This window comes from Lithobates pipiens, unplaced genomic scaffold (assembly GCF_037356315.1).
Source record: "Lithobates pipiens isolate NorthernLeopardFrog02 unplaced genomic scaffold, aLitPip1_a1.2 Scaffold_18, whole genome shotgun sequence".
Lineage (NCBI taxonomy): Eukaryota > Metazoa > Chordata > Amphibia > Anura > Ranidae > Lithobates > Lithobates pipiens.
Window position 1 is genome coordinate 433,170,684 of NW_027507758.1, and position 15,290 is coordinate 433,185,973.

Genomic DNA, 15,290 nt, shown 5'->3' on the forward strand with positions numbered 1-15,290 from the left:
GATGCTATTTCACTATGGAGTCCCGTCCGCTTTCATACGGCATGGTACAGATGATCGGACTCAGGTGCATGCTCGCCCTGGTAGAGACTGAATATGTGTTATATACAGGACTTCTGTGTAAGGAAATGCCCAACTCCCCTTGTAAGCAGCATGAAAATTTAAGAACTTGGTCTGTTTGTAATGACATTCATTTGGTATGAGGTCAGCTAAGGTAATCAGTAGGGATGAGCTTCGTGTTCGAGTCGAACGTACGTTCGACTCGAACATTGGCTGTTCGGCCGTTCGGCGAATTCCGAACGTTTGGGCCGTTCGCCTCAAAATTCGAGTGACGCGCGCGGACCACAATGCACTGCGGTGGCGCAGTGCATTGCTGCCCCATGATTGGCCAAGCATGCACTGTGACCCCGCATGCTTGGCCAATCGCAGCGCCGGCAGCGAGGAGAGCCATGATTGGCCACAGGCATCCTGCCTGTGGCCAATCATAGCTCAGGCTGTGTAGTGCACGCCCCACACTATATAAGGCCGCCTTTGAGGCGGCTTCGTGTAGTGTGTTACTTAGCATCTGAAGCAGTGGGTGTTCTGTGTACCTTCAACACAGTACACACCAATCGTTTTTGGCTGATTTCCTATCTTGCTGCTGTGTAGTGGTTGTTGTCTGTGCCCTGACCGCAGTATACACCACTATATTCACCTCACCTATATAGCTAGTGATCTAGCTTTAACCACTTAACAACTGCCTATTGCCGATTAACGGCTTCAGGGGGGTTGTTTAACTCTGAGAGGCCGTTAATTAACGGCCTCCCAGAATTCTGCTCTCGTGTGCCCCAAGGTGTGCGCACTCGAGAGCATCCGTGACCGCCGGGTCACATCACGGATCACGGTAAACAGCCGCTCATAGCGGCCGTTTACCACGTGATTGCTCCGTTATGACGCCTGTTCCTCCCTCCCCTCTCTGTACCGATCGGTACAGCGGAGGGGAAAGAGATCGGTGTCAGCAGCGATGTGGGCTGCATCTGCAGTGCCCACATCGCTGCTCACCGAATTTAACCCCTCAATTCCCTGCCAATACTCTGCAATACCAGTGCATACTCTGCAGTACCCTGCCATTACTCTGCAGTACCCTGCCATTACTCTGCAGTGCAGTACCCTGCCATTACTCTGCAGTGCAGTACCCTGCCATTACTCTGCAGTACCCCCCATTACTCTGCAGTAACCCCCATTACTCTGCAGTACCCCCCAATACTCTGCAGTACCCGCCATTACTCTGCAGTACCCACCATTACTCTGCAGTACCCCCAATACTCTGCAGTACCCTGCCATTACTCTGTAGTACCCCCCAATACTCTGCAGTACCCTGCTATTACTCTGTAGTACCCCGCCAATACCCCGCCAATACTCTGTAATACCCTGCCATAAATTGCCATACCCAGCCATACTCAGAGATACCCAGCCATACTCGGTGATACCCTGAAATACCCAGCCATAGACGCCCCCCACCCCTCACCGCCCTCCAGTGCTTCTACCAACTCGCCAGTACGATCAAAGCCAGAATCTTTTTTTTATTTTTTATTTCAGGCTTCCCAGCCTAGAGGTGAGATGTGGGGTCATATTGACCCCCCAGATTTCACTGTAAAGAGGACCTGTCACCCCATATTCCTATTACAAGGGATGTTTACATTTCTTGTAATAGGAATAAAAGTGATCAAAAATATATTTTTGGGGAAAAAAATGTCAAACTAACATAAATAAAGTAAAATGAACAATAAAAAAATAAAATAAAAATTAAAGCGCCCATGTCCCCATGTGCTCGCATGTGCCACACATGTGAGGTATCGCCGAGAATGTTAGAGCGAGAGCAATAATTCTAGTCCTAGACCTCCTCTGCAACTCAAAACATGTAACCAGTAAAAAAAAATTAAAGCGTCGCCTATGGGGATTTTTTAAGTAGCGACGTTTGGCGCCATTCCACGGGCATGTGCAATTTTGAAGAGTGACATGTTTGATATCTATTTACTCAGCATAACTTCATCTTTCACTTTATGCAAACATTGGGCTAACAAGTGGTTAATAATAGAGCTTGCAGTCAGTAGTGTTAGGAGATAGTGCGTGCTGTCTGCGTGCTCTGTACCCAGTACATACCGCTATAATATAGGGCAGGCCCCTACTTTCAAACATCCAACTTACAAACATCTCCTACTTGCAAACGCAAGGAGACAGCAGCAAGTGAGATGAAAAAAGATGGACGACAAAACAAATTATACAGGGGTGATAACCCTTCCCTATGTTTTCCAAAAAGCTTAAAGATAGTTTTTTTGACTGGAGCTACACTTTAAAAATGTACCGGTTGAAAATGACAAACAGATTCAACTTAACACAACAAACCTACACAGTCCCTGTCTTGTTTGCACCGCCTGTATACTGCTGTTCTGAGTATATAGGGCCTGGGGGCCACACGCATTTCCTTTTTTTAATATGGGTACGGGGTTCCCCTTAATATGCGTACAAGACCCAAATAGGCTGGTAATGGGCAGGGAGGGCTACCCATGCCATGTTTCTCAATGATTTTCAACCATATTGCAGGAACCAGATATAACATTAAAACCGCAAGCAGTTTTAAATGGTGTTATTTCCGTTTAATGTCATTTTGTGCAGGGACTGTTCTAAACACGGGAAACACGTGGCACTTCACAGGCATACTACAGACACCCCCCAGGCACCATATTTAAAGGAATATTTCACTTTTTTTTTTTCACTTTAATCGTCATTAAAATCAGTGCTCCCGCCAAAACGGCAGTTTTTAAAACTTTTTTTTGCAGTGACCCATGTCCCCTGAGGCAGGAGGCAGGTCCCCAAACCCTTTTTAGGACACTATCTTGCATATTAGCCGTTAAAATTAGCACTTTCCAATTCGAACGTTCGAGTCCCATAGACTTCAATGGGGTTCTAACGTTCGTACCGAACGCGGGGGTCGTTCGCAAGTTCTGGTGCGAACCGAACCGGGGGGTGTTCGGCTCATCCCTAGTAATCAGTATATTGGAGGCTCTGTTAGACATTGTGAGACAACTTTAATAAGGAAATATGACATTTCCCCATCAATATTCTGCACAGTGAGTTCCCTATTCCTCGTTATGTTCTTTCTGCTGTACATTCTGTACTCTGCTCTACATTACATATTCCTGGCTATTGCAGTATATATATGCTGTGATTTATGTTATATACTCCTGACTGCTGCATTTGGTAAACTGTGCTTGACTGTTGTACTGTATACACTGTGTATAACTTACTATATTACCATGCCTGCCAACAAGAGACAGTTACGGTACTCATTAAAGAGCACTCTAGCTTCTCCCACCTTTCAGTACACATTTTACTCCTGACTGCTCCTTTTTTACTCACCAAAATCATCTGTCTTAGCCACAATATTCGTAGAACCACACTTAGTGTATAGCAAAATCAACAGGAACTATGGTATGCTATTATTTCGGTTATGCAAACCAATTTCTCAGGAATGTGCTACATAAAGCAATCCATTATTTAGAGGAGTAAGCCTGTTTTTTTTTTTGTATTATTGATTTGTGTGTGGGAACAGAAACTGAGTTGAAAACATATTTGCAATGTACTGTAACTGTTAATTTTTATGTGTTTTTTTTTTCTTTTTCAGAAAGATGACCCTGACGATTGTCCTATCGAGCTCAGTAAAGTTCAAAGTGTCAAAGCTGTTCCTAAGAAGCGCAGAGACAGGAGCTTTCCAAAGGCCTTTGAAATCTTCACAGAAAATAAAACCTACGTGTTCAAGGCAAAGGACGAAAGGAATGCAGAAGAGTGGCTGCAGTGTATCAACATCGCTGTGGCACAGGCCAAAGAAAGAGAAAATAGAGAGGCTACTACTTACTTATAGTGAGATAGATACTTTCCATGTTCCACCAAGATTTTGAAGGCCCCTAGATGAACAAGGACCAAAAATACCAAAAAAAAAAAATTGTTATTGGCTTGATGTTTGAAAAGTTAGCTGAAAGTAAATGTTAGCTTCCTTAGTTTTTTTTTCAACCTGGACCTTGGAAATTACAGATAGAAACTGCTTGCTTGAAATGGGCAACTATAATGCCTTGTACACATGACCAGTTTTCCCATCGGAATAAACGCTGAAGGTTTTTCCAATGGAGTACCAACAGAATTCCGCTGAAACTGTCATGCTTACACGCGATCACAACAAAGTCCGACCGTCAAGAACACGGTGACGTACAACACGTATGACGGGACTAGAAAAAGGAAGTTCAATAGCCAGTAGCCATTAGCTTCCTTCTCGTACTTGCTTGAGAACATGCGTCATTTTCCCAATAGGAATTGGTTCCGTCGGAAATATTTAGAACATGTTCTATTTCTAGGTCCATCAGAATTTTTGTCGTAAAAAAAAAGTCTGATGGGTATACACACGAATGGAATATATAATGAAAAGCTCCCGTCAGATTTTTTCTGTCGGACATTCCACTCATGTATACACGGCATAAGTTTGAACTTTAGTACACTTTTCATACATTATGCAGGTTGTGTGTTTTACATTTTGACATTTGTTAGTTTGTCGATAGTTTAACATTTTATATTGTTTTTGAATACATGGCTTTAAATCATCAGTAACTTTAAATTTGTGATATAGCACTTAATGAATTGTTATCAAGAACCAAATCTCAAGGACAAATTGATAAAATAAATACTTGATATTCACACAAATCATGTCTATAATTAGTATATATGTATTTTAAAAAGATCAACGTTCATTAATTGTACCTTCAGGCAATATGCAACTGAAATATGCCACAGAAATACTGATATATCTAATGTTTAATTGCCAGAGTGTACAGCAGCCTGTTCGACCGAAGTCGGCCGAACAGGTGTGCTGAAAAAACAGCAGCTGAGAGGTGGAAAATATGCTATACGTAATTTTCCAACTTCCTGTTACTCTGACTCCGCAGCTAGCCATCCTAAACATAAACATATACTCAAATGTTTATCATAGTTCAATACTGCGTACATACCTTGTTTCATGCGTGCATTGTTAAAACAAGTTTATATAAATGTGCTAATTCTTGTACAGCTTTTTGCTTGAACAATTCCATGACTTTACAATTGTATTATTGAAAAACTCTATTTGGGGAAAAAAACAGCAGGTGATCAGCACTTGCAGCCAATTGCTGCAAGCGCTGACTGTGTGTTCTGGGGGTGGGGGGGGGACCTGTCAGAACACAACAGCACAACTGAGAGGTCACCTCAGTTTTTTTTTTTTTTTTCAGCCCGCTGGGTTAAAAAAAAACAAAATACTGTGTTTTAGGCATTAGTCTTCTTCCTGACACTTCTGCCTCCAGGTTCAGCACTACTACTTTCTGATACAGTTTTACTGCTTCAAAATAATGTAATGATACTGAGAGCAGACAAGACACGAAGAGGTGTCACATGAAGCTGATTTGTTGAACCAGGAAATAAGTGGCAATATAGTGTGGCAGAGGTGAATCACAAGACTGGATGTACAGAATAATATTCTTAGCAGGTAAAACAGCCCCCATGAATATATTTAAAATTTGAATGTACAGTATCTCACAAAGGTGAGTACACCCCTCACATTTTTGTAAATATTTTATTATATCTTTTCATGTAACAACACTGAAGAAATTACACTCTGCTACAATGTAAAGTAGTGAGTGTACAAAAAAAAAAGCCGGTGTCTTGTCAAATAGGGTCCTCCATCAGATGCTGTCCTCTGCGTACTGCACATGCGCAGTACACAGGAGCACAGATTCCGAAAATTGCCGAGGACGAACGGCGCCTGCGCCGTGAGTCCAGGTTCTATCCCCACTATCCAAGTGGACATAGAGTTAGAATAAAAAAGAGCCGAGCGCAGCGAGGCCGAGCCCGAAGCGTGGCGAGCGAAGCTCGCCCGCGAGGGGCCCTCTAAAATTCTAAACCCTATGTCCGCTTGGATAGTGGGGCTACCTCCTCCACTCACGGCGCAGGCGCCGTTCAGCTTCGGAGATTTTCCGAAGCTTCGTCTGCTCCGTACTGCGCATGCGCAGTACGGAGCGGACACATATGCATGGCCGGACTCTATTAGGCAGAACACCGGCAAACAGTTTGCTGAAGACAAGCAGACTAAGGACAGAGATTACTGGAACCATGTCCTGTGGTCTGATAAGACCAAGATAAACTTATTTGGTTCAGATGGTGTCAAGCATGCGTGGCAGCAACCAGGTGAGAAGTACAAAGACAATTGTGTCTTGATTACAGTCAAGCATGGTGGTGGGAGTGTCATGGTCTGGGGCTGCATGAGTGCTGCCATCACTGGGGAGCTACAGTTCATTGAGGGAACCATGAATGCCAACATGTACTGTGACATACAGAAGCAGAGCATGATCCCCTCCTTTCGGAGACTGAGCCGCAGGGCAGTATTCCAACATGATAATGGCCCCAAACAAACCTCCGACCTGACCACAGCCTTGCTAAAGAGCTGAGGTTAAAGGTGATGGACTGGCCAAGCATATCTCCAGACCTAAACCCTATTGAGCATCTGTGGGGCATCCTCAAACAGAAGGTGGAGGAGTGCAAGGTCTCCAACATCCACCATCTCCATGATGTTATCATGGAGGAGAGAAAGAGGACTCCAGTGGCAACCTGTGAAGCTCTGTTGAACTCCATGCCCAAGAGGGTTAAGGCAGTGCTGAAAAATAATGGTGGCCACACAAAATATTGACACTTTGGGGGCAATTTGGACATTTTCACTTAAGAGTGTACTCATTTTTCTTGCCAGCAGCTTAGACATTAATGGCTGTTTGTTGAGCCATTTTGAGGGGACAGCAAATTTACACTGTAATACAAGCTGTACACTCACTACTTTACATTGTAGCAACGTATAATTTCTTCAGTGTTGTCACATGAAAAGATATGATAAAATATTTACAAAAATTTGAGCGGCGTACTCACTTTTGTGAGATACTGTACATGTTTGCCTTGCACTTCCACTTATATGAGCAGAAAAAAAGTTTTATATACAGAAAGAACAACACATAGGTAATAGTAACGGTTATACGTAATGGTTAAACAACATTAAACTATGTATTGCCACAGAAAAGTACACAAAATATACACTGATGTTCTAAACATAATGGGGTTTATTAACTAAAACTGGAGAGTGCAATATGATTGCTTACTTCTGCATAGAAACCAATCTGCTTCCAGGTTTTATTGCCAAAGCTTAATTGAACAAGCTGAGGTTAGAAGCCAATTGGCTTCTATGCACAGCTATGTCAGATTCTGAGTGTACCAGTTTTAGTAAATCTACCCCGATAGCTATTTTACTGTAATATAATATATACAATTGCACTGTAATATACAAAATGACAGTGTAAAGCTCTATGTTATCATTGCTAAATTTTAAGCCCTCAACTGGCTCTTTTTCAAGCCCAAAGTTTTTTATAGGGATTTTTGTGTAAACGGAAGTCTGAAGAAGCCTAAAGTGTTGTGATTTTTTTGCATAAGAAAAAACAAAGATGCATCAAGTTTGCATATTATCATACATAGTTACATTGTTACTGTAACGACATCCCGAGTATGAAAGGGGTTAAAGTCGTTTAGGACATTACATACCCAAACACAAAGGCAGCTACCGAATAATTCTCCCCCAAGTACAAGACGAGGCTCTGTCTTGAGGTTCAAGCAGAAATGAATCTTTATTCAAACACATGTTATACAGATCCCACTTTAACCACTTGCCGACCGCCGCACGCCGATGTACGTTGGCAGAATGGCACGGGCAGGCATAAGGGCTTACATGTACGTCCTTGCCTGCCCGCCAGTCGGGGGCCCGATCGGGCCCCCGCCCGGTGCCTGCGGCGGTCGGTATTCGTTCGGGAGCGATCCCGGACGAGGGGACGGCCATTCATTCATGGCCACCCCCTCTCGATCGCTCCCGGCGAATGAAAATGTCCGGTGACATCACTTCCTCTCCTGTAATGTAAACACAGGAGAGGAAGTGATGTATTCTCTCCTCCGTGTCGGTAGTTTTCGTTCCGGCACCGAGGAGAGAGGTTCGGTGAGTTGCACCAACACACCCCACATACAGTAGAACATGCCAGGCACACTCACACCCCCCCTTTACCCCCGATCACCCCCCAATTACCCCTGCCCCCCCAGTCACAGTGACACCAATTGCTTTTTTTTTTTTTTTTTTTTTTTTTTTTTTTGCATTGGTGTCATTTGTGACTGTAGTAACTGTTAGGGCAGTTAGGGTTAGCCCCCTTTAGTTCTAATGTGCCCCCCTAACCCCCCCAATAAAGGTTTAACCCCGTGATCACCCCCCGTCGCCAGTGTCACTAAGGCTGGGTTCACATTGCAGCGGTTTATGAGAACGAATGTGATTCGCACCGCACTGCAGTGCAAATCACATCCGATCTCTGTGCGATTCGAGTTCAGCCATACAGATAGTATGACTGAATTCGTGTCGCACCCGCCGCAAATTCGCACGGGACCCTTTTTTTGGCCCGCAGCAGAATCGGATCGCATGGGTGTTCACACCATGCGATCCGAGTTTGCAGACCGCACTGCGATATGCGAACTGATCTGGGGGTGTCATTAACATTTCACTGACACTCCCAGCAGTTCGCATAGGGCAGTGTGAACTGCCGCCGGGAGGCATGCGATGCGGGAACCCGCCGCGGATTCATGGCGTTCCCGCATCGCTCCAGTGTGAACCCAGCCTAATAAGCAATAGTTTTTCTGATCGCTGTATTAGTGTCACAGGTGACGCTTGTTAAGCAGGTAGGTATTTAGGTTCGCCGCAGCTTTTTATAGCGCCAGGGACCCCCATATACTACCGCATAAAGCCCCCTGATTGCCCCCTAGTTAACCCTTTCACCAGTGATCACCATATAACTGTTACAGGTGACGCTGGTTGGTTAGTTATTTTTTTATAGTTTCAGGGCACCCGCCATTTATTACCTAATAAAGGTTTAACCCCCTGATCACCCGGCGGGTGTCATTTGTGACTGTAATAACTGTTAGGGCAGTTAGGGTTAGCCCCCTTTAGTTCTAAGGTACCCCCCTAACCCCCCCAATAAAGGTTTAACCCCGTGATCACCCCCCGTCACCAGTGTCACTAAGGCTGGGTTCACATTGCAGCGGTTTATGAGAACGGATGTGATTCGCACCGCACTGCAGTGCAAATCACATCCGATCTCTGTGCGATTCGAGTTCAGCCATACAGATAGTATGGCTGAATTCGTGTCGCACCCGCCGCACCCGCCGCAAACTCGCACGGGACCCTTTTTTTGGTCCGCAGCAGAATCGGATCGCATGGGTGTTCACACCATGCGATCCGAGTTTGCAGATTGCACTGCGATATGCGAACTGATCTGGGGGTGTCATTAACATTTCACTGACACTCCCAGCAGTTTGCATAGGGCAGTGTGAACTGCCGCCGGGAGGCATGCGATGCGGGAACCCGCCGCGCATTCGTGGCGTTCCCACATCGCTCCAGTGTGAACCCAGCCTAATAAGCGATCGTTTTTCTGATCACTGTATTAGTGTCACAGGTGACGCTTGTTAGGCAGGTAGGTATTTAGGTTCGCCGCAGCTTTTTATAGCGCCAGGGACCCCCATATACTACCGCATAAAGCCCCCTGATTGCCCCCTAGTTAACCCTTTCACCAGTGATCACCATATAACTGTTACAGGTGACGCTGGTTGGTTAGTTATTTTTTTATAGTTTCAGGGCACTCGCCATTTATTACCTAGTCTCACTAGTGTACCCCTAAATTTAGGGGTGTCTACTTTCCAAAATGGGGTCATTTGGGGGGGGGGTTGTGCCATCTTGGCATTTTATGGCCTTCAAAACTGTAACGCCCTTAGAAAGCCTGAAGGCGGTGCTTGGTTTTCGGGGCCCCGTACGCGGCTAGGCTCCCAAAAAGTCCCACATATGTGGTATCCCCGTACTCAGGAGAAGCAGCAGAATTTATTTTGGGGTGTCATTTCACATATGCCCATGGCATGCGTGAGCAATATATCATTTAGTGACAACTTTGTGAAAAAAAAAAAAGTTTGTAATTTTCCCGCAACTTGTGGCAAAATATAAAATATTCCATGGACTCAACATGCCTCTCAGCAAATAGCTTGGGGTGTCTACTTTCTAAAATGGGGTCATTTGTGGGGGTTTTGTGCCATCTTGGCATTTTATGGCCTTCAAAACTGTAATAGGTAGTGAGGAGTGAAGTCAAATATTTACGCCCTTAGAAAACCTGAAGGCGGTTCTTGGCTTTCGGGGCCCCGTACGCGGCTAGGCTCCCAAAAAGTCCCACATATGTGGTATCCCCGTACTCAGGAGAAGCAGCAGAATTTATTTTGGGGTGTCATTTCACATATGCCCATAGCATGTGTGAGCAATATATCATTTAGTGACAACTTTGTGAAAAAAAAATAAAAAAAAATTAAAGTTTGTAATTTTCCCGCAACTTGTGGCAAAATATAAAATATTCCATGGACTCAAAATGCCTCTCAGCAAATAGCTTGGGGTGTCTACTTTCTAAAATGGGGTCATTTGTGGGGGTTTTGGGCCATCTTGGCATTTTATGGCCTTCAAAACTGTAATAGGTAGTGAGAAGTGAAATCAAAAATTTACGCCCTTAGAAAGCCTGAAGGCGGTGCTTGGTTTTCTGGGCCCCGTACGTGGCTAGGCTCCCAAAAAGTCCCACATATGTGGTATCCCCGTACTCAGGAGAAGCAGCAGAATTTATTTTGGGGTGTCATTTCACATATGCCCATAGCATGTGTGAGCAATATATCATTTAGTGACAACTTTGTGTAAAAAAAAAAAAACATTTTTTTTTTGTCATTATTCAATCGCTTGAGGCAAAAAAATTAAATATTCATTGGGCTCAACATGCCACTTATCAATTTCCTTAGGGTGTCTACTTTCCAAAATGGGGTCATTTGGGGGGGTTTTGTACTGCCCTGCCATTTTAGCACCTCAAGAAATGAGATAGGCAGTCGTAAACTAAAAGCTGCGTAAATTCCAGAAAACGTACCTTAGTTTGTAGATGTGACAACTTTTGCGCAAACCAATAAATATACAATTATTGACTTTTTTTTTACCAAAGACATGTGGCTGAATACATTTTGGCCTAAATGTATGACTAAAATTGAGTTTATTGGATTTTTCTAATAACAAAAAGTAGAAAATATCATTTTTTTTCAAAATTTGCGGTCTTTTTACGTTTATATCGCAAAAAATAAAAATCGCAGAGGCAATCAAATACCATCAAAAGAAAGCTCTATTTGTGGGAAGAAAAGGACGCAAATTTTGTTTGGGTACAACATTGCATGACCGCGCAATTACCAGTTAAAGCAGCGCAGTGCCAAATTGTAAAAAGACCTCTGGTCATTTACCAGCAAAATGGTCCGGTCTGAAGGTGGTTAAAACACTTCCACCCACCCTTGGGAAACAGGGCCGGTTAAACTGCCCAATGACAATGGACACACAGGTCAGGTGTGTTTAACTTCTCATCAGTAAACAGTCTTATTAGGGAGGCTGCTGGAGGAATCCTCCCCCTCCCTCTTTCCTCACAGCAAGACACTTAGACATCCCATAATAGTTGAGGCAGACAGCCACAATAGACAATAGAATACAGTCACACCCCAAACTAGCAGAGCAAATAGTACACAGCATAATGAGACAGCACACATTATATATACATATATACAGCATTAAGTCTGACTAGCACAGATCATATTGGGGTTCTCATTCACCCTGTGCCCCTATTAGTGACTCCCGCCACAGTTACATAGTAGGTGAGGTTGAAAAAAGACACAAGTCCATCAAATCCAACCTATGTGTGTGATTTTATGTCCGTATTACATTGTATATCCCTGTATGTTGTGGTCCTTCAAGTGCTTATCTAATGTTTTTTTTTTTTTTTAATTATCGATGCTCCCCGTTGAAACCACTGCCTGTGGAAGGGAATTCCACATCCTTACCGCTCTTACAGTAAAGAACCCTCTACGCAGTTTAAGGTTAAACAACTTTTTTCTAATTTTAGTGAATGGCCGTGTGTCTTATCCTGGAGATTATCTCTGGAGTGGATCCCCTTTTTAATGCATGCCAACATTTTTTTGGCTTTATTTGTAGCAGCTTGGCATTGGAAGCCATTGCTGAGCCTGTCGTCTACTAGAACCCCCAGGTCCTTTTCCATACTAGATTCCCTCAGAGGTTCTCCCCCTAGCAAATAAATTACATTCACATTTTTGGCACCCAAATGCATTACTTTAAATTTTTCAACATTAAACCTCGTTTGCCATGTAGTTGCCCACCCCATTAATTTGCTTAGGTCTTCTTGTAAGCTTTCCACATCCTGACATTATTGCCCTGCTTAACTCTGTATCATCTGCAAATACTGAGATTGAGCTGTTTATCCCATCCTCCGGATTGTTTATGAATAAATTAAAAAGGATTGGTCCCAGGACAGAACCCTGGGGGACCCCAATTTCTACACCAGACCATTCCGAGTACGCCCCATTTATCACCACCATTTGAACTCACCTGTGTAGCCAGTTTTCAATCCAGGTATTCACCCTATGGTCCATGCCAACAGGCCTTAGTTTGTACAGTAAACATTTGTGAGGAACTGTATCAAATTCTTTTGCAAAATCCAGATACACCACATCCACAGCCCTTCCTTTATCTAGATGGTAGCTCACTTCTTCATTGAAGGTTAATAGATTGGTCTGGCAAGAACTATTCTTCATGAATTCATACTGATTACTGCTAACGATATCGTTTTCATTACTAAAATCTTGTATATATTGCCTTATCATCCCCATCAATAGCTTGCAAACTATTGATGTTAGGCTAACTGGTCTGTAGTTCCCCCAGATATATCTTGTCCCTTTTTTAAATATTGGTGCCACGTTGGCTTTTCTTTACTTTTCTTTCATCGGCTGGCACCATTCCAATCAGTAAACTGTCCACAAAAATTAGGAACAATGGTCTGGCTATCACCTGACTGAGTTCATTAAGGACCCTCGGGTGTGAGCCATCTGGTCCCGGTGACTTATTTATGTTAAGTTTTTCAAGTCTATTTCTAATTCTGTCCTCTGTTAGCCATGGGGGAGCTTCCTGTGACATGCTATGAAAATTAACATTACTGTCTTGGTTACTGTATCCCCCATTTGCCTTGTGAAGACTGAGGAGAGGACTATATTCAAAACTTTCCCCATCTCTCTGTATTTTGTAACTAAATTCCTTTCATCATCCTTTATGGGGCCAATATGATCTGGCCTCCCTTTCTTACTATTTATATACAACTGTCCAATAAGTACCAATAAATAACTGTCAAGCATTTTTTTCTCTGATTTACAGATTAGGCCTCTTTAGCTGGGAACCCTAAAAATTGTATCTTTATCATTGTCTTTATCGTTACATTGTCTTTATCATTACAAAGCTTTCTAAATTAATATATTAAAAAAATAGTGTAAAAATATCTAAGCACCCTAGTTAAGTTCTCATCTGTTACAAACAATTTAAACACATAAAACGTGCAACCAACTCTAAAAAAGCAATGTGCTTTAAACCATAACATTATTAGAGTACATGATTCCTTTAAGAACCATTCATGTAGCGCTCCAGTACATTATACTTGAAAAACCAAAGTGCCAGTTCAAATTCAACAACTGTGCCAGAACACACAATCAAACCAATGCATGTGTTCATATATAAACAATATAAAACCTTGTTCTCCTTTATACTTCTTAAATGTGCTCTCATGCAGAATCTTGCTGCAAGTGAATCAATCCACCAATCAATCTCCACCTCTTTGCCCCTTTTGCATGGAAGCTCACCTCATTTGGACTGCCCTTTTTTCTAGGCAAGGTCAGTCACAGCTCTGTTTTACTCCCATAAAGATTGTTTTTAACGAGGCACTCCCCTGTTCCTCGGTTGCTCTCACCAAGCAGCTTATTTAACCAGTCTGGTCAGAACTCCTAAGGAAATAAGAAAGCCCACATAGTGTGTACCATCAATAAAATCCATATAATATAATGTACTCACAGTTTGCCAGTTAGAAAGTACTTGTCAGAGTGTGTAGTATCACCAGATAATCCCTAAAGTGTTACTAAACTAAACCACAACAGTAAAATCAGTCTGCATATGCAGTAAAGCATTCTTGTTATACTCGCTGTGGAACCTAAGGAGTTAATCCTGCACATTGTTGTTGTGAATTCATGAAGAAATACATTTAATATTCGCTGGCCGAGATGAGGGATTTCAGTATTTTATTGAACTGTGACCTCTTGGAGACCTTTAAAGCAAAGTACAAGATCTCGCAGGTTTTTTTTTCCAAATGTTGAAAGGATTAGTTCTTGTTAAACTTTTACAAAACCTGTGTTTAAAAAAGAAACTCGCTGAAACAATGGTATCTTCTGTCACCAAATAAAAAGCTGTTTACTTATTTTGTTGGTTAGAGTGAGAAGGCCAAACTTGCATAAGTATTTATCACATGGAAATAACCCTTAACTAGAGAACCCCATTGTACGTAAGTAAAAGACTATTTGGACAATATACAACCGTGCAAATAGCTGACGCCTCATCCAAAAACATATTGAAGGACACAGCTAAACCATTTAATCATTTATTGGAAGCTCAGAGTTCATCCCAAAACATGCTGTAAGATTCATCTACCAGTATCATCTATATTTTTCTAAGTCATTCAATTTATACATAGGTCACAACTGAGATTATAAATTTAGTATCTAATGATCTAAAGAACTTTGTCATAAAGAATTATATATGAAAGTGTGATTATAAGTAGAAGTGTTTTAGCAACAAATTAGTATTATGAAAAACATATAATCATGATTATAATTGTATAAGAATTTAACCTATGTTTAGATAAACAAATATTGATTGGATACCCAAATTATACATGGATCCATATAGATAATTACTTAGGAAATATTGTGCGGGAAAATTCCTTAAAAAGCACAACATTGTGTAAAGGCGGTTTGATCTTGTTATCTTTGATCCTCCCCTTTGTTCATTGTCCCCAACCCATCTCTTGATAGTACAGAGCCTTGGGGGCACTTTGCACATGCTCAGTTTGGTGTGTATTGATATTTTTTGGGAGGGTGCATGTGAACGGCACAGGGCCAATCAAAACTGTCCAGACAGAGGGTCAGTGGTCATGCAGCCTCATAGGATAGTCAGAGGAGAATGAAAATGTCTCCTACAAGCTTTAACCAGTGCTCAGCCAGACACTGAT

The 15,290-nt window shown here is 42.5% G+C and overlaps 1 protein-coding gene across 4 annotated transcripts in view; it reads left to right on the plus strand.

The window, feature by feature from the left end:
• VEPH1 (ventricular zone expressed PH domain containing 1) overlaps window positions 1–4,728 on the plus strand; it is a 554,211-nt gene extending 549,483 nt beyond the window's left edge. For all 4 annotated transcript variants that reach the window (XM_077488095.1, XM_077488092.1, XM_077488094.1 and 1 more), the window contains one exon: window positions 3,662–4,728. In XM_077488095.1, coding sequence (XP_077344221.1) covers window positions 3,662–3,898 — 237 coding nt within the window. In that variant the 3' untranslated portion in view covers window positions 3,899–4,728. The remainder of the gene's footprint in view (window positions 1–3,661) is intronic.
• The last annotated feature ends 10,562 nt before the right edge of the window (window positions 4,729–15,290 follow it).